At 47.0% G+C, this 26,568-nt stretch overlaps 2 protein-coding genes across 4 annotated transcripts; one reads left to right on the forward strand and one right to left on the reverse strand.

The window, feature by feature from the left end:
• Positions 1-63: 63 nt before the first annotated feature.
• Positions 64-20,419, forward strand: LOC309382260 (zinc finger BED domain-containing protein 6-like). Of its 3 annotated transcripts, none has more exons than XM_081933850.1 (2): positions 64-167; positions 17,437-20,419. In XM_081933850.1, the coding sequence occupies exon 2, from the start codon at positions 17,447-17,449 to the stop codon at positions 20,117-20,119; it is 2,673 nt and encodes an 890-aa protein (XP_081789976.1). In that variant the 5' UTR covers positions 64-167; positions 17,437-17,446; the 3' UTR covers positions 20,120-20,419. The 3 variants fall into 3 exon arrangements, with proteins under 3 accessions (XP_081789976.1, XP_081789978.1, XP_081789977.1); XM_081933852.1 differs by lacking the exon at positions 64-167 and adding an exon at positions 2,548-2,629; XM_081933851.1 differs by lacking the exon at positions 64-167 and adding an exon at positions 6,203-6,274.
• Positions 1,590-2,059, reverse strand: LOC309382228 (histone H2B 1/2/3/4/6). The gene has a single exon (XM_081933814.1). The coding sequence runs from the start codon at positions 2,032-2,034 to the stop codon at positions 1,654-1,656; it is 381 nt and encodes a 126-aa protein (XP_081789940.1). The 5' UTR covers positions 2,035-2,059; the 3' UTR covers positions 1,590-1,653.
• Positions 20,420-26,568: the final 6,149 nt, after the last annotated feature.

Raw genomic sequence — 26,568 nt, forward strand, 5'->3', positions numbered from 1 at the left:
GACAAAGGAAACATTAAAGTGGATGGACCTTATCAGCCAGGAGGAAATGCAAGAAGTCTTTATTTCAAATGGAAATCTATAAACCTTAGTAGAAGAGCCCTCTGGCATCCCCCTTTCTCCCGCCCTAAAATAAGTCATGATTTTGACATAAAGCGGCATATAGCCAGGTATGTATATCGCAAACTTATTTTTCAGATAAAGTTTTTTTAAAAAGCAAAGAGGACAGTCCTGTTTCTTCCTAGATAGCTATGACTGGGACTTGAATATATCTTTTATACCAAGAGGATTCCTGGAATCTGGTTCTCCTATCAAAGTATTAAATCAGTATAGTTTTTAGGAGAGCAGATTTCCACCAGGGAAAAAAAAATTCAAAACATTGGACAGAGAGCCCCAAATTTGTGTACTGGACTTTCTAATTGTTCTTTTGAAATCACAACATATTTCAAAGTAAACCATTGTATTACTTTACATGTAAACAGGTCTTAGATTCAAGGGGGAACTTTTTCTGGGATGTGATGAGGATAATCCCTCTAGGAAAAAAACCAACAAAATAGATCTACTTTGCTCTAAATTGGTCTATCTATCTGTATTTTTTTCCCTGGCTTTATTCCTTTTACCTGCCAAAACACTTTATCAAGAGTTGCTTAAATGCTCCTCCTTTGACAAATTAATCAGGGTGAAGGAAATAGGTCCACGATCCCTTCCATCTCCCCCTTTAATAAGTCACGATTTAGGTATAAACCGGCATAAAGCTATGTAGATGGCAAAAACTTATTTTTCATCTAAGGCAAAAAAGCAAAAAGAACAGCTCTTCCATTGAAGAGCACTGGCGGGTTTCCCCACCCCCTTTCGGAAAATTCATTTATTTGAGTGGCAATTTAATGCGCTTTTCCTATTATGTCGAAGACATGAGCAGCTGAAAAAAAAGCCCATATATCGCAACTCAGAATCGATTTGGAATTCTTGAATAACTGATCCAATAATACACACCCATTTCTTCCCAGCTAGCTATGACTGGGACTCGAATATATCATTTATACTAGATTCTGGGAATCTGGTTCCCGCATTAAAGTCTTAAATCAGTGCAGCTTTTAGGACGGCAAATTTACACCAGGGGGGAAAAAATCAAAACATTGTTGGAGAGAGCCCCAAATTTGTGTATCTCAGAGAATTTCTAATTGTTCTTCTGAAATCACAACATATTACAAAGTAAACCATTGCATTACTTTACACGTAAACGGGGCTTGGATTCGAGGGGGAAGTTTTTCTGGGATGCGATGTGGATAATCCCCCTCTAGGGAAAAAAAAACCCCACCAACAGAATAGATCTACTTTGCTCTAAATGGGTCTACCTATCTGTATTCCCTTATTCCTTTTGCCTGCCAAAGCACTGAATCAAGAGTTGCTTCCGTGCTCCTCCTTTTACAAATTAATCAGGGTGAAGGAAATAGGTCCAAGATCCCTTCCATCTCCCCCTTTAATAAGTCACGATTTAGGTATAAACCGGCATAAAGCTATGCAGATGGCAAAAACGTATTTTTCACCTAAAGCAAAAAAGCAAAGAGAACAGCTCTTCCATTGAGAAAGTGGGTGGCTCTTAAAAGAGCCTTTGGGTCTGGCGAAGGAGGCTTTTTTTCCGTCTCCAAGCTCGTTTTACTTGGAGCTGGTGTACTTGGTGACGGCCTTGGTGCCCTCGGAGACGGCGTGCTTGGCCAGCTCTCCGGGCAGGAGGAGGCGGACGGCCGTCTGGATCTCGCGGGAGGTGATGGTGGAGCGCTTGTTGTAGTGAGCCAGGCGGGAAGCCTCGGCGGCGATGCGCTCGAAGATGTCGTTGACGAAGGAGTTCATGATGCTCATGGCCTTGGAGGAGATGCCGGTGTCGGGGTGGACCTGCTTGAGGACCTTGTAGACGTAGATGGAGTAGCTCTCCTTGCGGCTCTTCTTGCGCTTCTTGTCCCCCTTCTTCTGCGTCTTGGTGATGGCTTTCTTGGAGCCTTTTTTGGGCGCGGGAGCGGACTTGGCCGGTTCGGGCATCTTCAAGCACTTTCTCGATCTTCCCCCTCTCAGAAAGTGTCTCGGCTCAGCCCGAAGCTCCGGTATTTATAGGCAGCCGACGGATTCGCCCGCAGCGTTGTCATTGGCCCAGAGGTCTTCCTCGTCACGCTCCCGCGCGCGCCAAGTATGCAAATGAGTAGGATTTAAACGCGGCGAGGGGATTGGTCCGCGCGTGAGCCGGAGGCTGGTTCGAGAATTCCTCTGGGAGGCGCTACGGGAGGGAGGCGTGAAACCCGAAGCGCCAATGATTCGTTCACTTCATGTGATCTGAAACTTTCACTGAAAGCCATTCCAGAGGAAAGGATGCCGAACAATCCGTTCGTCCTTTTTGGGTTTTCTTTGGGGGGGGGGGGGAGGGAATAAAATAAACCTGCATCTCCTCTCCTCTGCCTCGAGGGAATCCGCGGAAAAAAGGAACAGAGTCCAATCCCTGAAATTTCTTCTCGGACAGTTAGAACAATTAAATCAGTGGAACAACTTTGGCATTGTGGTGTGAACTCGCCCCCAGAAGTTGTGGGGGCTCCAACATTGGCAGCTTTTAAAGAAGAGGTTGGATAATCATACGTCTGGAATGGTATGGGGTTTCTGCCTAAGCAGGGGGTTGGACTAGAAGACCTCCAAGGTCCCTTCCAGCTCTGTTATTCTATTATTCTATTCTATATTCTATTCCTATGGTATTCCATTCTATTCTATATTCCATTCTATATTGCATTCTATTTCTAATGTATTCCATTCTATTCTATTCCCTATTCTATATTCCATCCTATTCCTATGGTATTCCATTCCATTCTGTATTATATTCTATATTGCAGTCTATTTCTATTGCATTCCATTCCATTCTATATTCCATTCTATTCCCTATTCCATTCCATTCCATTCTATTCTATATTCCATTCCATTCTATATTCTATTCTATATTCCATTCTATTCCCTATTCTATTCCATTCTTTATTCTATTATATTCCTCTTGTATTCCATTCCATTCTATATTCTATTCTATATTCCATTCTATTCCCTATTCCATTCCATTCCATTCTATATTCCATTCTATTCCCTATTCCATTCCATTCTATATTCTATTCTATATTCCATTCTATTCCCTATTCCGTTCCATTCCATTCTTTATTCTATTATATTCCTCTTGTATTCCATTCTAGTCCCCATTCTATTCTATATTCCATTCTATTCCTATGTTATTCCATTCCATTCTATATTATATTCTATATTCCATTCTATTCCCTATTCCATTCCATTCCATTCCATATTCCATTCTATTCCCTATTCCATTCCATTCTTTATTCTATTATATTCCTCTTGTATTCCATTCTAGTCCCCATTCTATTCTATATTCCATTCTATTCCTATGTTATAAATAAATAAATATTTATTTCTTAGCCGCACCCTCTCCCGAAGGACTCGGGGCGGCGTACAATGAAACATATGAAATAAATATGTGGACAAAACAAACATATAACAGAGACATATACCGAGACATACACAAGGAGGAGGTCGGCTGATGAATAAAAAACAATTAGAATACAGTGATTAAAAAACCCCTAAATAATTAAATATAATTAAAATACCCAATTAAAAACCCGTCAGGAGCGATATGGTTAGATCAAAGTTGAGCCAGGCCAGCTACTTGGAATAGGTGGGTCTTAAGCTTAATACGAAAGGAGCGGAGGTCAGAGGTAGTCCTAATATCCGGAGGGAGGTCATTCCACAGGGCTGGGCCCGCCACAGAGAAGGCTCTACTCCTAGGCGCCGCCCCCCGACACTGTCTAGTGGACGGCACCTGGAGGAGACCCTCTCTGTGTGAGCGGATTGGTCGCAGGGATGTATGGGGCAGAATACGATACAATATTATTCCATTCCATTCTATATTATATTCTATATTCCATTCTATTCCCTATTCCATTCCATTCCATTCTATTCCCTATTCCATTCCATTCCATTCTTTATTCTATTATATTCCTCTTGTATTCCATTCTATTCCCCATTCTATTCTATATTCCATTCTATTCCTATATTATTCCACTCTATTCACTATTTCCCATTCCAATTCCATTCCATTGTATTGCAATGAACCAGGACATCTGAACTCTACCCTTTACCCTCCTCTTCAACCTAGTGAGAAATATGTGCAGCTTTTCCTGCATAGCAACCTTCTCCAATCGGGGTGCCGTTTTGCCTGGGTTGGATTCCAGATCCCATCAGCCGCAGCCGAGCTGTGACTAATGACAGTTGCTGCTGTTGCTGGCAGGTTCCACCGTCACCCTTCCTTCAGCTGATGTCCTATCCAGCCTACCCATTCCCAATTTCCCACAGTCCGGAGCCCATGAACCCTTGGTTCTCAAGAGCCCTTTTGCCACCCCCTTTCTCCCACCCTGGAATTCATTACCCTCCAATACACAGTATTGGGGAAAAGGACATCCCATCAAATCTGGATTGGGGTTACATCAAAAAAAGATCATCGATCCCAGGAAAGGGCTGGACGGGGAATGAATAACAAGAGTTGGAAGGGACCTGGGAGGTCCTCTAGTCTAACTCGCTGCTCAAGTAAGAGCCCTCTACCTACCTACCCACCCACCTACCCTCCCTCCTACCTACCCACCTACTTACCCACACCTACCTTCCCACCCCACCTATCTTCTCAACCACCTACCTACCTTCCCACCCACCCATCTATCCATCTACTTACCCAAACCTACCTTCCCATCCACCTACCATCCTACCCACCTTTCCACTTACATACCCACCCATCTACCTTCCCACCCACCTATTTACCCTCCTACCTACCCATCCACCACCCATCTACCCACCTACTTACCCACACCTACCTTCCCACCCACCTACCTACCCTCCTACCTACCCACCCACCTACCTACCCACCCACCCATCTACCCTCCTACCTACCCACCCACCTACCTTCCCATCCACACGCCCATTTACCCACCTACATTCCCACCCACCTACACATTTACACACCTACCTTCCCACCTACCTACCCACCCACCCATCTACCCTCCTACCTACCCACCCACCTACCTTCCCACCCACCCACCCATTTACCCACCTATCTTCCCACCAACCTACATTCCCACCCACCTACACATTTACACACCTACCTTCCCACCCACCCACCTACCTTCCCCACCCACCTACTTACTCACACCTACCTTACCACCCACCTACCTTCCCCACCCACCTACTTACTCACACCTACCTTACCACCCACCCATCTACCCTCCTACCTACCCACCCACCTACCTACCCACCCACCCATCTACCCTCCTACCTACCCACCCACCTACCTTCCCATCCACACGCCCATTTACCCACCTACATTCCCACCCACCTACACATTTACACACCTACCTTCCCACCTACCTACCCACCCACCCATCTACCCTCCTACCTACCCACCCACCCACCTGCCCTCCTACCTACCCACCCACCTACCTTACCACCCACCCACCCATTTACCCACCTATCTTCCCACCAACCTACATTCCCACCCACCTACACATTTACACACCTACCTTCCCACCCACCCACCTACCTTCCCCACCCACCTACTTACTCACACCTACCTTACCACCCACCCATCTACCCTCCTACCTACCCACCCACCCACCTATTACCCTCCTACCTACCCACCTATCTACCCACCTACCTTCCCACCCACCTACCTTCCCACCCACCTATTTACCCTCCTACCTACCCACCCACCCATCTACCCACCTATTTACCCTCACACCTACATGCACGCCCACCTGCCCTCCTACCTTCCCACCCACCTACTTATTTACTCTCCCACCCACCTACCTACCAGCTAAATATATAAATATCTTCTTTTAAGATGTGAGACATTTTTTTAAAAAACAAAAGTTCATCCAGGAGCTCCCGTGTTTTCCTCCGGGGCTGTGTCCCCCCCCCCCCTCCCGCTTCCCTCCATCCAATTTTCATTTTTTGAGCCTGTCCCCTTTAAGCGCGTCCCCGACCGGCCCCGCTTTGGCCTCCGCGGGAAGCGCGCGCGCGCGCGGCCCTCGCCCACCCTCTTCCGCCAGGCGAGGTGGCGTCTCGCGCGTTCGCGGAGGGGGAATCGTTTCCCTCGAAGCATCCCGGCTGTGGGAGCGGCGGAGGTTGAGGGTCGGGGAAGGGCTGGGTTTTTTCCTCTTTTTTGGGTGGACGGAGCTGATTTCCATTTTGCGGCAGGGTGAGTCTGCCTCGCCTTACTGGAGGAGGGGGCGGCTTGATTCCCTCTGTTATTATCATCATTATCATTATTATTATCAGTATTATTATTATCATCATCATTATTATCATTATTATTATCATCATTATTATCATTATCATTATTATCATCATCATTATTATTATTATTATTATTATTATCACCATTATTATCATCATTATTATTATCATTATTATTATTATCATCATCATTATTATTATCATTATCATCATCATTATTATCATTATTATCATCATCATTATTATTATTATCATTATCATTATTATTATTATCATTATTATTATTGTTATTATTATTATTATTATTGTTGTTGTTTTGTTGCTTGTTTTGTTATCCTTACTACCATTAATATCATTATTACCGTCATTATCGCTATTGTCATTATCATTGTTTTATTGTTTTGTTTTATTATCATTATTATTGTAAGCATTGCCATTATCATTGTTGTTGTTTTTTGTTATTGTCATTGTTATATTCATTATCATTATTGCCACTATTGCTCTATTTGTTGTTTTCTTGTTATTATTATTACTATCGTTGTCATTATTGTCATTATTTTCTTGTTTGTTTTATTGTGGCTATTATTATTATTATTATTATTATTATTATTATTATTATTACTACTACTACTACTACTACTACTACTACTACTACTACTACTACGTGGTTAATCTTTGGTGAGATTCACAGCCTTTGGGGCTGGTTGGTAGCTCATCAGCTCGAGTCCTAACCAAGGACCTAGGAACTGTTATGGTAACGTTGGAGGATATAAGTTGTTCCAAGTAGGGTGGGTTTTTTGTAGAATCAGAATGTTCAAGTCAGGTAAATTTAGAATTTCCAAATAGTGAGGTAGCCCTTTAGGTATTGCTCCAAGGGCTCCAATTACAATTGGGACAACACATTATTTCTTTTTCCACAGTTGCTCAACTTCAATTTGCAAGTCCCGGTACTTTGTAATTTTTTTCTTGCTCAATTCGTGCATCACCAGGTATTGCAATGTCAATGAACCATACTTTTTTCTTTTCAACTATTATTATGTCAGATGTGTTGTAGGCCAAGTGCCTGTCAGTCTGGATTCTGAAGTCCCACAAGATCTTGACTTTCTCATTCTCTAAAACCTTCTCAATCTGATGGTCCCAGTGGTTTTTGCTGTACTCAAATCCAAACTTTTGGCACAATTTCCAGTGAATGGTCTTAGCAACGCGGTCATGGCGTTGTAAGTAATCAGTTTGTGAAATTTTCCTGCACCCGCTGATCAAGTGGTCGACTGTCTCATCTTTCTCATTACAGAGGCGACGTTTGCTGTTGGTGGTAACATGTTGAATTTTTGCCTTCATGCAGTTTGTGGCTAAGGCTTGTTCTTGAGCTGCCAAAATGAAGCCTTCTGTTTCTTTTTTCAGTACTCCTGATCTTAACCAGTTCCAAGTTAGTTTTTGCTCAGCTTTGCCTTCAATGCTTTTCAAGTATTGGCCATGCATAGCTTTGCTTTTCTAATTTCCAGCTCGCTTCTCAATTACTTCTTTCTTATATTCAGCTTTTAACTTAGTTGTCTTCAAAAGGCCTCCTTTATTTACTTCCTTAATCATTGGTTCTTCACTTTTCTGTGAGTCCTCAACCACCCTCTGCTCTTGGTAGATACAATCGGTCAACATCACTTTTAGGGTGCAAAGCATGATTCATTGTCATAAGCTTCCTTGTTTTTCTATCCAAATTGTCCAACTCCATCTAAGTCCAGTCAATTATTCCTGCAGAGTATCAAATTACAGGTATAGCCCAGGTATTTATGGCTTTTATGATGTTTCCTCCACTCAATTTGGGCTTTAATATCTTGCGACTTCATCGAATGTATTTGGCTGAGGTTAATTCCTTGACTTTATTATGCATTAAGTCAGAGGCCTCTAAAATCTCCAAGTACTTGTAGCCTTCTGGTTTTACTGCCTTTATCATTTTTTCATTCTCAAGTTGTATTCCATCATCTTCTAGGATCTTGCCTGCCTTGGTTGCCATTGTTGCACATTTGTCAATTCCAAACTGCATACCAATGTCTTGGCTAAATTCTTTTGTGCTTTCAATTAATAAATTCAGCTTTTGTTTTACGAAACAGCTTCAAATCATCCATGTACACCAAGTGTGAAATTTTCAGTCCTTTTTTTGCAAGTTCGTATCCACAGTTGTTGTTGTTGTTGTTACATACTTTATTCATTAAACATGAAACTCAGCCAACTTATTATTATTATCATCATCTCTTCTATTCATTAAAATAATGAAATTCAGTCAAATGCCAATATCCTAGGTATCAACCAAGTATATTATTTATTATTTTTATTATTATTATTATTATCATCATCATCATCATCTCTTCTATTCATTAAAATAATGAAATTCAGTCAACTGCCAACATCCTAGGTATCAACAAAATATAATATTATTATTATATACTTTATTCATTAAACATGAAACTCAGTCAACTGAAACTGAACGTTCAAAAATCCATTACAAATACCATTGACTGGCATTGATGGTTGATACAGGTTGCTGCCAGCATCCTAGGTATCAACCATGTACCTTCTTAAAATGTTTATTATTTATTTATTAAATAAATATTTATCTTTTATTTATTAAATATTATTATATACTTTATTCATTAAACATGAAACTCAGGCAACTGAACATTTAAAAATGTATCACAAATACCATTGACTGGCATTGATGGTTGATACGGTTTGCTGCCAGCGTCATAGGTATACAATACAATACAATAGTAGAGTTGGAAGGGATCTTGGAGGCCTTCTAGTCCAACCCCTGCCTAGGAAGGAAACGCTATACCATTTCAGACAAATGGCTATCCAACATCTTCTTAAAGACTTCCAGTGTTGGGGCTTTCACAACTTCTGGAGGCAACTTCTGTTCCACTGATTCATTGTTCTAACTGTTAGGAAATTTCTCCTCAGTTCTAAGTTGCTTCTCTCCTTGATTAGTTTCCACCCATTGCTTCTTGTTCTACCCTCAGGTGCCTTGGAGAATAGTTTGACTCCCTCTTCTTTGTGGCAACCCCTGAGATGTTGGAACACTGCTATCATGCCTCCCCTAGTCCTTCTTTCTCTTAAGCTAGACATACCCAGTTCCTGCAACCGTTCTTCATATGTTTTAGTCTCCAGTCCCCTAATCAGCTTTGTTGCTCTTCTCTGCACTGTTTCTAGAGTCTCCACATCTTTTTTACATCGTGGCGACCAGAACTGAATGCGGTATTCCAAGTGTGGCCTTACCAAGGCATTATAAAGTGGTATTAACACTTCACGTGATCTTGATTCTATCCCTCTGTTGATGCAGCCTAGAACTGTGTTGGCTTTTTTGGCAGCTGCTGCACACTGCTGGCTCCTATTTAAATGGTTGTCCACTAGAACTCCAAGATCCCTCTCACAGTTACTACTATTGAGCGAGGTACCACCTATACTGTACCTGTGCATTCCGTTTTTGTTGCCTAAATGTAGAACCTTACTCTTTTCACCATTGAATTTCATTTTATTAGATAGTGCCCAATGTTCAAGTTTGTCAAGATCCTTCTGTATCTTAAGCCTATCTTCTGGAGTGTTGGCTATTCCTGCCAGCTTGGTGTCATCGGCAAATTTGATGAGTTCCCCATTTATTCCCTCATCCAAATCATTGATGAAGATGTTGAAGAGTACTGGGCCTATCAATCAAGTATCTTCTTAAGATGTACAATGTTCTGAGTAGCGCAGGTTTTTTTGCAGTTCCACCAGGTTGCAGGAAGCTGCAATTTCTTAATCTATTTTGTAAAATTCTTGGACATGGTACCAAGTGCCCTGATGACAATGGGTATCCCTGTTACATGTTTCATCCATAGCCGAATAGTTTCGATGGAAGTCCGTGGAAGATAGGCTTAAGATACAGAAGGATCTTGACAAACTTGAACATTGGGCACTATCTAATAAAATGAAATTCAAAGGTGAAAAGAGTAAGGTTCTACATTTAGGCAAGAAAAACGGAATGCACAGGTACAGTATAGGTGGTACCTCGCTCAATAGTAGTAACTGTGAGAGGGATCTTGGAGTCCTAGTGGACAACCATTTAAATAGGAGCCAGAGGTGTGCAGCAGCTGCCAAAAAAGCCAACACAGTTCTAGGCTGCATCAACAGAGGGATAGAATCAAGATCACGTGAAGGCCCTATTTATTTTTAGCTACTTCCACCTATTTCTTTCTCCATCCTTCCTTTTCCCATTTTGTTATCTTGGTTGCCGTTCGTTATGATTTTTACGGGTAGACTTATTTAACACCTCAGCACCCAGAATCCATCTTTAGCCCGGTGTATTTACTATTTACCATTTGTCATGTATGCGAGGTCTGACCTTATTTTATTGCGAGATTCCCCCCTCTCGCAGTTATGTCCTCCTGCCCTTTCTAGGACCCACCTCGAGGACGGGTTTATTAACCCAGAGAGGTGGAGGAAGCGCACATTGAGGGGTTTTTTAATAAATTCTTTTTTAAAAATTGTAAGGGGTTCTAGGGGTGGGGGGGGGGGAACCGGTTAGGAGGGATGGTAGAGCCAGGCACTTAGGTGTGGTCGAAAGAGGAGGGAGCGGAGTGGGGGAGGAGAGGGAAGATAGCATTCCTGTTCAGGGCTCCGTAATACCAACGGTCGTGGGGAGGGGCAGGTGTGAGGACAACTTAAGAGCGCGTAGTCGGTTGGGAGACCGGGGCTTTTGGTCATTCCCGGTCGTTTGTACCAACCCCTGCATACTAGGTGGTCAGGATCTACAGACCCAAGGCCTGAGACTGCTGTTATGCAACGCGAGGTCCGTTGTCAATAAGGCCCCCCTCATCTACGATCTAATTTTGGAGGGGGAGCCGGACCTCGCCGGAATAACCGAGACCTGGTTGGGCCACGAGGGAGGTCTACCCCTTGTGGAAATGTGCCCACCAGGTTATCGAGCATTTCACCAGCCTCGGGCCCAGGGAAGGGGCGGTGGGGTAGCAGTGATTATCCGGGAAGACTTAGAGCCGAGAGAGTTCACCGTGCCGCAGACATCCGGGTGTGAGTCCCTCGTCGTGAGATGGGGCCCAGGGAGGCAGTTGGGCCTGCTGATAGTATACCTGGCTCCTCGCTATACGTCAGCGGCCCTGCCCGAACTCCTGGAGCTGATCTCATCGGTGGCGGTTGAGACCCCCAAACTTTTAGTGATGGGGGATTTTAACCTGCCGTCGATGGGAGAAGCGTCTGAGGGGGTGCGGGAGTTCATGGCTTCCATGACAGCCATGGATCTGACCCAGTTAATTCAGGGCCCTACTCACGAGGGAGGCCACACCCTGGACCTTGTTTTTGTCTCTGGCCAGTGGACGAGTGATCTGGGAATAGGGGATCTAGACATTATTCCCCTGTCATGGTCGGATCACTCACTTCTCCGGCTGGACTTCCCTGGTGCTACCCCCCACCGCGAGGAGGCGGAACTGGAAGGTATTAGATGGTTCCGCCCCAAGCGCCTGATGGAACCAGATAGGTTCCAGACGGAACTTGGGCCACCTCCTGTGGACCTGACCCGCCCCCGGGTGGAGGACCTGGTGGACGCATGGAATAGTGCGACTACCGGGGCCCTAGACCGGGTGGCGCCTTTGCGGCCTCTCCTGCGGCGACGAACCACCCTGGCACCTTGGTTTACCGAGGAGCTAAGGGTGATGAAACGCCACAAGAGACGCCTAGAGAGTCGTTGGAGATCCTCCCGTTCCGAATCTGACCGAGCACAGGTACGAGCATATTTGAAGACGTACCTTGTGGCATTAAGAGCGGCCAAACGTCAACATTGTGCCGCTCTTATTGCGTCTGCAGATAACCGCCCTGCCGCCCTGTTTCGGGTGACCCGCTCCCTCTTGTCTGAGAGACCACGGGAAGCCCCACTACAGGGCAGAGCAGAGGAGTTTGGGAAATATCTACAGGACAAAGTCGCTCAAATCCGGACGGGATGGGCCCCTTTCAGTGGTCCAGTAGAGACGCCCGTGGCGAGTCTTGAGGGACCGCTTTGGGAGGAGTTTGACTCGGTTGCCATCGAGGATTTGGACAGGTTGCGTGGACGTCTGCGACCCACCACATGTTTATTGGACCCGTGTCCCTCCTGGCTTGTACTGGCATCCTGGGAGGTTACGCGCGACTGGCTCCTGGGCCTGGTGAACGCCTCGTTGGGTGAGGGGTCCCTACCGGCCGCCTTGAAAGAGGCGGTGGTGAGGCCCCTGCTCAAGAAGCCTTCCCTGGACCCAACGGACCTAGTCAATTATCGTCCAGTCTCCAACCTTCCTTTTTTAGCGAAGGTTGTAGAGAGTGTGGTGGTACAGCAGTTCCCTCGTCACCTGGAGGAAAATGATTATCTAGACCCGCGCCAGTCCGGCTTCCGACCCGGGCACAGCACGGAGACGGCCTTGGTCGCATTGGTTGATGATCTCTGGAGGGCCAGAGATAGGGGTTGTTCCTCTATCCTGGTCCTATTAGATCTCTCGGCGGCGTTCGATACCATCGACCATGGTATCCTGTTGCACCGGCTAGAGGGGCTGGGAGTCAGGGGCACCGTTTTACGGTGGTTTGGCTCCTACCTCTCTGATCGGACGCAACGTGTGTTGGCAGGGGAGCAGAGTTCGACCCGGAGGCTACTCACATGTGGAGTGCCACAGGGATCGGTGCTCTCGCCTCTCCTGTTCAACACATATATGAAACCGCTGGGCGAGATCATCCGTGGTTTTGGGGTGGGATATCATCTGTATGCTGATGATACTCAGCTATACATTTCCACCCCGAACCACCCCAATGAGGCCGTCGAAATGATGTCCCGGTGTCTGGAGGCCGTACGGGTCTGGATGGATGGCAACCGACTAAAACTCAACCCTTCCAAGACGGAGTGGCTGTGGCTTCCGGCCTCCCGGTTCAACGAGGTGCTTCCATCTCTGGCCATTGGGGGCGTCCAACTAGCCCCCATGGAACAGGCGCGCAATTTGGGCGTCCTCCTAGATGCCCGGCTGTCCATGGATGACCATGTAACAGCCGTGGCAAGGGGGGCGTTCCATCAGGTCCGCCTGATGCGCCAATTGCGCCCCTTATTGGACCGGGATGCCCTACGCACAGTCACCCATGCGCTAGTGACGTCTCGCCTGGATTACTGCAATGCTCTCTACATGGGGCTTCCCTTGAGATGCACTCGGAGACTACAGTTGGTCCAGAATGCGGCTGCGCGGGTGATTATGGGGAGGACTAGATACTCCCCTGTAACACCTCTCCTGCGCGAGCTGCACTGGCTTCCTGTGGTCTACCGAGTGCGTTTCAAGGTTTTGATTATGATCTTTAAAGCGCTTCATGGCACAGGGCCTAGTTACATGCAGGATCGCATCCTGCCCCACACATCCCTACGACCAATTCGCTCACACAGAGAGGGACTTCTCCGGGTGCCGTCCGCCAAACAGTGCCGGGGGGCGACACCCAGGAGCAGAGCCTTCTCTGTGATGGGCCCAGCCCTGTGGAATGACCTCCCCCGTGACATCAGGATTACTTCCGACCTCCGCTCCTTCCTTGTACAGCTGAAGACCCACCTCTTTCAATTATCTGGCCTGGCTCAATCGTAATTTCTCTTATTCCTCCTAACTGTTTTTAAATGTCTTTTAAACGTTAAATTTTTAATTGCATATTGGGTTCTTACAATCGGGGTATTTTAATGTTGATTTTTAACTGTCTATATGATGTAATTTGTTACCTCCTCCGTGTCCGTGTCCGTGTATGTGTATGTGTGCTTTGTATGTATGTCTATGTGCTTTTATACATCCTCTATGTTTTATATGCTCCATTGTACGCCGCCCCGAGTCCTACTTGGAAAGGGAGCGGCTAATAAATTCAAACTTATTATTATTATTATTAAGGGTTAATACCACTTTATAATACCTTGGTAAGGCCACACTTAGAATACCGCATTCAATTTTGGTCACCACGATGTAGAAAAGATGTGGAGACTCTAGAAACAGTGCAGAGAAGAGCAGCAAAGATGATTAGGAGACTGGAGACTAAAACATATGAAGAAAGGTTGCAGGAACTGGGTATCTCTAGTTTAATGAAAAGAAGGAGTAGGGGAAACATGATAGCAGTCTTCCAATATCTCAGGGGCTGCCACAAAGAAGAGGGAGTCAAACTATTCTCCAAGGCACCTGAGGGTAGAACAAGAAGCAATGGGTGGAAACTAATCAAGGAGAGAAGCAACTTAGAACTGAGGAGAAATTTCCTTACAGTTAGAACAATGAATCAGTGGAACAGAAGTTGCCTCCAGAAGTTGTGAATGCCCCAACACTGGAAGTCTTTAAGAAGATGCTGGATAGCCATTTGTCTGAAACGGTATAGGGTTTCTTGCCTAGGCAGGGGGTTGGACTAGAAGACCTCCAAGGTCCCTTCCAACTCTGCTTTTGTATTGTATTGTAATTAAATGAAGCCGGCCAGAATGACTTGAATGCCTGGCATCTTTAAACCAGAATAAAGATTTCATTATTTTGTTTCTTTTCTCCTTGTTTCATGGGGTTAGCATATTTTAGCATGTTTGGACGTGCAGGTCTTCCTCGACGTACGACCATTTGTGTAGGGACTGTTCGAAGTTCTGACGGTGCTGAAAAAAGTGACTTGGGACCGTTTTTTGCACTTACAACCGTTGCCGCATCCCCGTGGTCATGTGACCCAAATTCAGCCGCTTGGCAACCGACTCGCATTTAGGACGGTTGCAGCGTCCCCAGTGTAATGGGATCGAATGTCGCGACATTCCGACGAGCAAAGTCACTCGGGAAGCCAGATTCCCTTAACAACCGAGTCGCTGACTTAACAACTGCAGTGATTCACTGAACAACGAGGGCAAGGAAGGTGTCAGGTTTCCAAGGGATGAAACCCATTCAAAGAAGAAATGTGCAATGTCCATCTTGGAAAAGAAATTTTGAAAGGGGGGGGGTTCAAAATGACCCCCCCCCCAAGGACGCAGCGACGGTTGTAAATATGAACAATGATACTTTATAAGTGTCTAAATTTTGATCACGTGATCATGGGGATGCTACAAAAGTTGCAACTGTGAAAAACGGTCATGTAATGACAGTTAGGAGTTTAGCCAGCATTACCAAGAGTGGTAGATGTTAGAAACTAAGAAACACGGGGTGATTTTGTGGCAGAACTGGCTTACCGTATTTTTCGGAGTATTAGGCGCACCTTTTTTCCTCAAAAAAGAGGCTGGAAATCTGGGTCCGTCTTATACATCAAATACAGCATTTTTTGCCACCCGAAGCCCCGCCCCCTTCACCAAAATGGCCATGCATACCCTTATGGAGGCTTTCAGAGAGCTCCTGGGGGCTGGGGAGGGCAGAAATGAGCAAAAAAATGGGCTGTTTTTTGCCCCCCCCCCCAGCCACCAACAGCACTGTATAAGCCTATGCATGCAATTTTTTTGACGAAAAACGGGCCCGTTTACGTGAAAAACGGGCCGTTTTTTGATCGTTTTTGGCCACCCTCCCCTTCCAGGAGCACTCTGCAAGACTCCCCCCCCCCCAAGGCTATTCATGCCTTTTTTTAAAAAAACAGGCCCGTTTTCGCAAAACAAACTTGAAATGGGCCATTTTTGGGAGGTTTGCAGAATGCAAAAACTTTTTTTTTCTTTTGGAAAGCTCTGATTGATGAGAATTGCATTGATCAAGTGCTTTGCCAGCAGAAACAAAGTCTTAGATGCTGCAGATTATCAGTGATTTCCTTCTCCAACACATGGATAAATATACCTGGAAACATCTACCTACCTACCTACCTACTCTCTCTCTCTCCCTACCTATCTACTGTATTTCTCTCTCTCTCTCTTTCTATTTCTCTCTCTATCCCACTACCTACCTACCTACCTACCTACCTACCTACCTACCTACCTACACACTCTCTCTCCCTACCTACCTACTGTATTTCTCTCTCTCTATTTCTCTCTCTCTCTCTCCCTTTAGCTACCTAGCTACCTAACTACTCTCCCTCCCTCCCTCCCTACCTACTGTATTTCTCTCCCTCTCTATCCCTCTATCTACCTACCTACTTTTTTAAAAAAATTGCCTCTTCAAAACCTTGGTGCGTCTTATACTCCGGTGCGTCTTATACCCTGAAAAATACAGTAGCTTCCATGGAAGATCAACAGGAAAAGGGTTGCATTCACTCCAACAGTAGACTAAGCTTTCCAACTGTATAGGGTAGGGGTCTGCAACCTTAAACACTCAAAGAGCCATTTGGACCCATTTCCCACGGAAAAGAAAACACCAGGAGCCACAAAACGTGGGTGGGCGTGGCCAACTCGACGTCACTCACTCCACTCCCACCCAGTCACATGACATCCCCCCCTCCCCCGGCCATGCCTACACAGGTTTCATGGCCCCTGGTGTTTTCTTTTCTGTGGGAAACATGGTGGCATCACCCGACAGGGAGTCGCAGTAGAGGGACGAAAGAGCCGCATGCGGCTCTGGAGCCACGGGTTGCTGACAGGTAGTCCTCGACTTACGGCCATTTGTTTAGGGACCGTTTGAAGTCAAAACAGGACCGAAAAAAGTGACATACCACCATGTCTCACACTTACGACTATTTGCATGGCGTCCTCATAGTCATGTGATCAAAATTTGGATGCTTGGCAACCGACTCATATTTATGACCGTTGTAGCATCCCAGGTCCTGTGTGTCACCGTTTGCTACCTTCTGACAAGCAAAGTCAATGGGGGGGGGGAGGCAGATTCACTTAACAACCGTGTTCCTAAGTTCACGACTGCAACGATTCACTTAACAACTGCGGCAAAAAACGTATTTGTGGGAAAGGGGGCAAAACTCACTTTAAGACCTGTTTCACTCAGCAACATAAATGTTGGGCTGCGTTATGGCCGTGAGGCGAGGATTGCTTGTATTAACATGGTACAATGGGGCCAAAACTCCCTTAACGACCATCTCGCTTCCCAATGTAAATTTTGGGCTGAACTGGGATCGTGAATCAAAGATTCCCTGAAAAGTTAGAATGATCTCCTTTCCGATAAGAAAAACAAGTTGGTTTGAGGCTGCGGAAACATAATAAATATGTTGTTTCTGGGTTTCCCGTTGCAGGATTCCAATCATGTTGCCACGGCATGGCCGGGGGAGACGGCGCCAACTTGCAGCGTTCAACAGGAGGGTTCTATCTGCCTCTCTTCAGCGGTCCCCTTTTCCTCGTGCGATGGAAGGAGGCGTATCTGAGGAGCCTTTGGCCGTGGTGGTCGCTCCTGTGGGTTCCTTGGAGGCCAGGATGAAAGAGGAGAAACCTTGCCCATCCTCAATGCCTGACCTGTTCTACTGGAAGGAAAAAGGAGAGGAGGAAGAGGTGAACGCTGCTGACCTCAGCAGTTTTTCACCCTCTCCTTCTGTCCCAACGGTGGTGAAGCAGCACCGCCCTTCCGAAGTCCACGAGATGCTTTCCTACTTAAAAGAGGAGGAGGAGGAGGAGGAGGAGCTGGCTGAGATAGCGTCCCTGGCCCCTCTACGTGTTCTTCCACCCCCTGCTCCCCCTCCCGTTCTACCAGCCTATACGGCTACGCTGGGCAGGTCCATCCTTCCGGGAGAAAGGAAGATGTTCCATTTCTTCACGCCTGTAACCCACATCTCTGCTTCAACTCACGCCAAGCGTGTCTGTGACCGGGAGATCTTAACAGCGGGTGGAGTCCCATCACCCGTGCAGAAGAAAACCACCTCGGCTGTTTGGGATTACTTCACTCTGGACCCCCAGGAACCCTGCGTGGCTGTTTGTAGCACGTGCCAGAAACGGGTGAGGAGAGGAAAGGACGGAGGCACCCGACCGGGCACCACAGCCCTCCATAAGCACTTGAAGGTCCACCATGGACTTCTCCTGCCAGGCGTTGCGGTGGTTCCTCCATCCCCGCTGATGCCCCTAAAGGAGAGGTCCCACAGCACTCCCATGCTGGTCACCGAGCCTTCTCCTCCAACCTCCCTATTTGCCCAGCAAGAGAGGAACCAACCCTACTACCCTCCCACCCACCCAACAGCCATCCAGTTGGCTTCCGATACCGCGTGGATGCTCGCGGTGGACATGCAGCCCTTCTCCTGCGTGGAGAGTGAAGGATTTTGTCGGCTGATGGCCACCGCTCAGCCTCGTTGGGTGATCCCTAGCCGGGCGTTCTTCGCCACCAAGGCAGTGCCTGAGTTATCCAAAGTGGTGTCCCGGGCTGTGCGGCAAACGGTGGCCTGCAGCGTCGGCCGCATGGTCCATATCACAATTGACACCTGGGGCGACAGGCAAACAGCCACGTACATGTCGGTGACGGGACACTGGATCGCAGAGTTAGCAGGCACCCTCACCAGGCAACACGCCACTCTGTCGGTGTGCACCTTTGAAGGCTGCTGTGCCCCAGAGGACATTTGCCACAAGCTTCAAGAAGTCCTCCAGGATTGGCTGTGCGATCTGAAAACGGGCAGCGTAGTGTCCGACAGTGGAACCAACGCAGCAAGGGCGGTGCAAGAATTGCACCTCAAGCACGTTCCTTGCCTGGCCCGTTGTCTGAAGCTGGTCACCAAAGCGTTTTTGGCCGGGGATGCTCAAGTCGAACGTATCCTGAAGACTTCCAGGAGGATATGCAGCTGCTACCGCCGCTCGGCCGCCGTCCGACAGCGTCTCCTGGAACTACAGGCCAACTTGGGCTTGCGTCAGCCTCTGGGGCCGAACGCTCAAGCGAGGTCCAACTCCACCTTGCTGATGTTGGAGTGCCTGTATAGGCAGCGTCAAGCCATCGGGGCCATGCTGGATGAAGACGAAGACGGTTCCCATCTGCTCTTGGGGCTCGCAGACTGGAAGGTGATGAAGTGCTTGGTGGAGATCTTGAAGCCGTTTGAGGATGCCGCTGCGCTGGTTATTCGGCCTGACGCAACTCTCTGCCAAGCCCTTCCTCTCCTGTGGTTCTTGGAGGAACAGCTCAGGGCGTTGAGGACCAGATACTACCAAGAAAATAATAATACCGCAGCTCGCCTGACCACGCAGGCGTTGGACTGCCTTGAGGCTGACAATCAGCTGCGGGAAGTAAAGGACAATATGATGTATCGGATTGCGGCCTTCCTTGACCCCCGATTCAGAGACATCACCACCATGAAGCTGGGTGGGACGGACCTGAGTGACGCAGCCCTGCTGAAGGAGCGCATCGTTCACTTGGCCACCAGGTCCTATGTGCCTCCTGGAGGGGTAGATACAGAGTTCTCGCCACTCAGTCTCCCTTCTCAAGACCAAAACATCAGTTCTGGCAGCTGTCCCGGCTCAGCAGCTTGGCAGTTCACCATGAAACGCTGGCGGTCCATCATCAAAAGTGGTCCTGCTTCCAGTTTGGCTTCTGAAGGGGGAGCAGCCACAGCCCTTCGGGAAATGGAAGAATATCTCCACGACAACGTAGACCATATTGGAGAAAACGCGGACCCCATGCTGTATTGGCAAGGGAAGATGGCGATGTGGCCGGCTCTTTTCCAGGTGGCCGTGTTCCACTTTGGGTGCCCGCCAACATGTTCGTCATCTTCTGAAGATCTCTGTGGGAGCTGCAGTTCGTCAGGACCAAGAGACCACCCCAAGAACCTTTCCCCAGCTAACGTTAAAATGTTTGCATTCATCCACAGGAATCGCCACCTCATCCCTCCAGATTGGAGGCTCTCCCCTGGAGATCTTTCTTCCCAGAGTCCCCTGGGTCCAAGAGAAGACCTGAGTGTGGAAGAGGAAGATGACCTTCTAAGACTGGATGAAGAGCATGAGGACAAGTGACGAAGAAAACTTCTGGACATGGGTTGCTATAGTGGCATACCCTTATTCGTTCGTTACAGCCACAATAACTGTCTTCTCATACCTTATGGAGGTTCTTAACACTTGTTAACATTGATTGAAGGTTCCAAATGGCACCTTTGAATTGCTAAATGAAGACTCAATCATCCAGGCCCAAAGTATCTAAAAATGATTACTGTATTTTTTAGACTATAAAATGCACTCCCCGTCCCCTAAAAGTGGGTGGAAATGTCTGTGTGTCTTATAGAGCAAATGTTGCCGAAGCCTTGCCCACCTGCCGGCCCTCATCCTTCGGCCTCTGCCTCCTAGCAATTTGCTTCCTTGCAGCAAGCAGCAAACAGCCTGATTTAGCACGAGCAGCTGATTGACGGTTGGATCGGCCTCCCAGAATACCGATGATCAGTTGTTTCAGGCTGTGGGGATTGCCACTGCTATCTCCGCCTCTGCGCATTCGATTTTCGGCCTCTGTGCACCTCATTGTTGGCCTCCGTGTGCCCCATTTTCGGTCTCGGTGCATCCTGTTTTCAGCCCATTCCAGGCGGTGGGGATTGCTGCGGATTGCTGCCGCCATTTGGTGGTGTTAGGCAGCAGCGGCAGTGATCTCCGTCACCTGGAACGGGCTGAAAATGGGATGCGCAGTGGCCGAAAATGAGGCATGTGAAGACGGCGTTTGGTGGCAATGGCAGCTATGGGCAGGGGCGATCCCCGCAGCCTGGAGCAGCTGATCATCGGTATTCTGTGTGGCCGATCCAACCGCCAATCAGCTGCTCATGCTAAATCAGGCTGTGCTGAAGATGACCAATCTGTTTGCTGTTTGCTGCAAGGAGGCAAATTGCTAGGAGGTAGAGGCAGATTTTTTTCTTGTTTTTTTCCCCCAACAGCTAGGTGTGTCTTATAGTCCGAAAAATATGGTAAATCATGGCAACTGAACCAAAGTTTGTTAAACCGAGACATTTCGTTACCCATCCATGTAATTTCTTCAGTCAAAATTTTAAAAAAGTTGTTGGAATGTACCAACTCTTCCCCTACCAACTGCAGGAGTTTCTCCCCAAAATTACTGCAATGTGTAAATGAAGACTCAATCATCCAGGCCAAAAAAGTATCTTAAGAAGGTGAAATCAGGGCAACTGGATCAAAGCTTGTTAAACTGAGATGTTTCGTCACTCAACCACGTAACAAGAGTTAATGCGTTCCAACTACTTTCTGACTCTCTGCATAACTATTTCTTTTTATTTTGACGGAAGAACTTACTTGGGGGAGTAAGGCAGCATCTCGGTTTGACAAGCTTTGATCCAGTTGTCTGGATTTGACCTTTTTACACTCTTGAAATCAATTTTTCTTCTTCTATTCTTATATCTAGACTTGTGGTAGTGTGATGGTATCTCCCCCATTTCACATGTAGTAAAGCGGTTTCTGTTTTTTGGGTACTCGACTGATAAAATTCTCGAAATAGGGTGAGGAGCAGGGGTGGGTTCTTGCCAGTTCTAAGCTCTTCTATAGAAGAGGTTCCACAAATCTACCGTGCCGTTTAGAACCGGTTCCAGCTCCCTCCTCCCGCCCGTCCGCACCACGCTTGCCTCGCATGCCGCTCACTGATTGGCTGGCTTACCAATCGCCCTGCCTGCCTCTAAGAGTCCTATCTAAACCTTAAAGTCTTAAAGCTGTCAAGTTGGAACACCCCTGGGTTTTTTTTCTAAAGGGTTAGGGGTGCAAGGGTCTTGTAACTTGACAGCTGTAAGACTTGCACACTTCAGTGCCAAAGTTCCTGAGCCAACATGACTGGAGGAAGAATTCTGGGAGTTGAAGTCCACAAGTCTTAAAGCTGTCAAGTTTGAACACCCCTGAGTTTTTTTTTCCTAAAGGGTTAGAGGTGCAAGGGTCTTGTAACTTGACAGCCTTAAGACTTGCGTGCTTCAAATGCCAGAGTTTCTGAGCCAACATTTTGGTTGCTAAGCAAGAGCGTTGTTAAGTGAGTTTCACCACATTTTATGTTGGCCACGCCCACCCAGTCACATGACTGCCAAGCTACTCCTACTCAGTCACCCGGCTGGCAAGCCACTTCCAACCAGTCACATGGCCGGCAAGCCACTCCCACAAAGGCTACACCTACAGAACAGGTTCTAATTTTTTTTTAAACCCACCACTGGTGAGGAGGCTTCCTTAACACTTAGTGAAAGGAGGTTGAGAGCCTGCCCTACCTCCTACCCTTAAAAAAATGTTGCTTAAATCGAAAAGTCATTTTGGTTCCTAACACAAGTAGTCCTCAGGTTACAAACATTCATTCAGCAACTGTTCAAAGCTAGGACGGTGGTATCTACAACTGATCCTCAAGAGTTCCGTCTGTTGCAGGATTCTGTGATTGTGATCACAGCAAGCCACAGTCCTGTGACATGGATTTCCAACTTTTGCCAAGATGAGTCATTGGGGAAGCCAGCAGGAGGTCAGAAGTTAATCGCGGGAGGTCCTTGCTTAACAAGTCCTTGCTTAACAAGGACAACTGGGGCTATTAGAATTGCTGTCATTAAGCAGTATATTCTTATGGCACTTCACTGTGTGATAACAGCCCAGTTCTAATCCTAAAATGCCAATGTAACCCAAGGATTACCTGTAGACTTTTGTTAGGTTTACTCTAGATTCCAGTATTCTAGAGTCTAGAATAAGCTTTCGTTTGAGTTTAATGTGTGTGAATTATAAAAAAGGGTGTAAATCTGATTTACCCTTAATTTCTTGACTAAGCCACAGTGCCTGAGTTCACCATGGCAAGCTAAGCCCAACCCTGGGGAAACAACACACACCGTAGGGTTTTAAATATCATGTGGAAGCAGGTCACAACTTTAACCGGATCCTGGTTAAAGCAAAACCGTGGCTTCTTAGCATGTGCGAACTCAACCTAAATTGTGCAAACCATTCTGTCTCCAAAAAGCTTCCGTGTTCCTTGCTTTGGGAAACTTTTACCAATTAATTCACGCTGTCAGGATTGCGTTTGTACTTTGGTTCCTTCCTCTTCTCTGCTTCCGTTCTTGATGCAAACTCCCTGGAAAATTTCGTGTTTGAATTCTGTGGTTTGAGTCTGTGTGTATCAGGGGTGGAATCCAGCAGATTCTGACGGGTTCTGGAGAACCTGTAACGAAATTTTTGAGTAGTTCGGAGAACCGGTAGCGGAAATTTTGAGTAGCTTAGAGAACCAGCAAATGCTACCTCTGGCTGGGGTGGGAATGGAGATTTTGCAGTATCATTCCCACTGCCACGCCCACTAAGCCACGCCCACCAAGCCACACCACGCCCACCAAGCCACGCTCACAGAACCGGTAAAAAAAATTGAATTTCACCACTGGTCTGTATGATGTGCCGTATTTTTTGAAGTATAAGACGCACCAAGGTTTTGAAGAGGCAATTTTTTTTAAAAAGGTAGGTACATAGATAGAGGGATAGAGAGGGGGAGAAAGAGAGAGAAATACAGTAGGTAGGTAGGGGGAGAGAGAGAGTAGGTAAGTAGGTAGGTAGGTAGGTAGATAAAGGGAGAGAGAGAAATAGAGAGAGAGAAATACAGTAGGTAGGTGAGAGAGAGAGAGAGAGAGAGAAGGTAAGTAGGTAGATGTTTCCAGGTGTATTTATCCATGTGTTGGAGAAGGAAATCACTGACAATCTGCAGCACCTAAGACTTTGTTTCTGCTGGCACAGCACTTGTTTAATGCAATTCTCATCAATCAGTTAAAGAGCTTTCCCAAAAGGAAAAAAAAGTTTTTGCACTCTGCAAACCTCCCCAAAACAGCCCGTTTTTCACGAAAACGGGTCCCTTTTTTAAAAAAAGGCATGAATAGCCTTGGGAAGGCTTGCAGAGTGCTCCTGGGTGAATGGGGGGGGGGCAAAAACGAGCAAAAAACGGCCCGTTTTTGGTCAAAAAAATTGCACGCATAGCCTTATGGAGGCTTATAGAGTGCTGCTGGTGGCTGGGGGGGGGAGGGGAGGCAAAAAACGGCCCGTTTTTTGCTCATTTCTGCCCTCTCCAACCCCCAGGAACTCTCTGAAAGCCTCCTAAAGGCTATGCACGGCCATTTTGGTGAAGGGGCAGGGCTTCAGGTGGCAAAAAATGCTGCATTCGATGTATAAGACGCACCCAGATTTTCAGCCTCTTTTGAGGGAAAAAGGTGCATCTTATACTCCAAAAAATACGGTATGTATGTATATATACACACACACACACACACGTTTCAAACCAGTTTGATTTTTTCCAGAGGCAGCTGGAGGTTTGGGTGGCCGATTTGCAGCACATTGCACAGTTGGAGAACTTTTATCTCAGGATTTTTAAAAAAAAGATCATAAAGAGCCCCATGAAGATCTGAAAGTGCGACATGTTTTAAGACAGGGCTCCCCAACCTTAGCAAATTTAAGGCTTGTGGACTTCAACTCTCAAGAGTTCCACAGCTGACTGGGGAACTCTGGGAGTTGAAGTCCCACAAGTCCTAAAGTCGCCAAGGTTGGAGATCTTCTACTTTAATCAAAAGAAGGACTAGGGGTGAATGATAGCAGTGTTTGAATATCTCAGGGGTTGCCACAAAGAAGAGGGAGTCAAACTATTCTCCAAGGCACCTGAGGGTAGAACAAGAAGCAATGGGTGGAAACTAATCCAGGAGAGAAGCAACTTAGAACTGAGGAGAAATTTCCTGACAGTTAGAACAATTAATCAGTGGAACAGCTTGCCTCCAGAAGTTGTGAATGCCCCAACACTGGAAGTCTTTAAGAAGATGTTGGATAGCCATTCGTCTGAAACGGTATAGGGCAGTCATGGCGAACCTATGGCACGGGTGCCACCTGTGCCATTTGTCAGGGCACGCAAGGCGCCATTTTTCACCCTCCCCAGGCTCCAGAGGCTTTGTAGGAGCCTGGGGAGGGTGAAAAGAGCCTCCCCCCCGCCCCGAGGCCCTCCCGAAGGCTTTATGAGCTTCCGTGAAGTCTCCTGACTGAAAACAACCGGCCCTACGGGCAAACCGGAAGTTCGGGAATGGACTTCCGGTTTGCTCTGAGGGTCATTTTGACTCCTCCGGAGGCTTCAAGGAAGCCTCCTGAAGCCTTCAGAACGCTTAAAACGACCCTCCGAGCAAACCAGAAGTGGCTTCTGGTTTGCTCTGAGGGTCGTTTTGAGCACTCAGAAGGCGTCAGGGAAGCCTCCTGACGGTCCCTGAAGCCTCCGGAGGGCATCCGGGGGGGGGGGGGAACAGGGGAGGCTGTTTTCATCCTCCCCAGGCTCCTATAAAGCCTCTGGAGCCTGGGTAGGGCGAAAAAACCATGTAAAAATGGGGGGGAGCGCCTGTGGTGCACACATGGGCACTGGGGGGGTGTCGCACATTGCATTATGAGTGTGGCACGCCTGCACACGACTCCCCTGCGCTCCTCCCACTTATGGCACGCAAGCCAAAAAAGGTTTGCCATTGCTGTTTTTTTTTTTTTTTTGTCTAGGCAGGGGGTTGGACTAGAAGACCTCCAAGGTCCCTTCCAACTCTGCTGTTGTATTCTAAGAGCTAGAGCTTTGGTGGTAATTGTTACCATCCGATATCTAAGAATGCAGCCATTTCATGTTGTGTTTGGAAACCGTGGCTAATTCCCAAAAACAAATATTGATGGAAAAAAAATAGAATTTGTCTACTATTTCTCTGGGACACTAAGAGTGACTTGCGCTCAGCCAAATTTTAATTGAATTTTTCTTGGGCCTTTCCCGCCCGCCCTTCCATTTTAAGGAAAGGCTTGTTTAATCACCACTGTGGAGCCACCTCAGAATGAAACAAGCCACTTTAATAAAATATCCTTAGAGCATCTGAAAAATTGCAGTCAGTTTACCTTGACAATCTTTGAATCATGCCTTCCATTCCAAGCAGTTGAACTTTAAAATCTTTTTAAATATTTCTTACTTGCCAATCAATTGATCTTGAAAACCTTATAAATATTTTTCCCCCCATACCTGTTCTGACCGAGGCTTCTCAAGAGCATGAAATAAACGCCCGGGCCCAGCAAAACCGCCTTTTATTAATTGACTGTGAATTCTGCTCATTCACAGCCAGCAAAGTCTTTCAAAGGAGGATTTACAGTCACAGACCTTATATGGCTTGGAGAACTGCCAGGCCGATATCTGCAAAACTTGACAAGGAGTCTCGGCAGTGACGTGCGGTGAGGTTTATGGCTGGTGAGGCAGGTGACGTCATCAGGAAGGCGGGGAATGGGACCATGTGTGCTGGAGGCGGAGGCTGCCTCAGCCTCCAGCACACGTGATCCCATTCTCCGCCTTCCTGAGCGTGCTCCGCTGGCTCGCGCTCCGCAGTCCTCGAAAGCGACTGGGGAACGACGAGAACCTTCCTGCCTCTGCTGGACTTTGCACAAGTTCCCCAGTTGCTTTCGTGGCTTCGTCATCCGGGAGCGCCGACAACATTTCTGCACAC

The sequence above is a fragment of the Natrix helvetica genome (genome assembly GCF_964273705.1).
Source record: "Natrix helvetica genome assembly, chromosome: Z".
In the NCBI taxonomy this organism is placed as follows: domain Eukaryota; kingdom Metazoa; phylum Chordata; class Lepidosauria; order Squamata; family Natricidae; genus Natrix; species Natrix helvetica.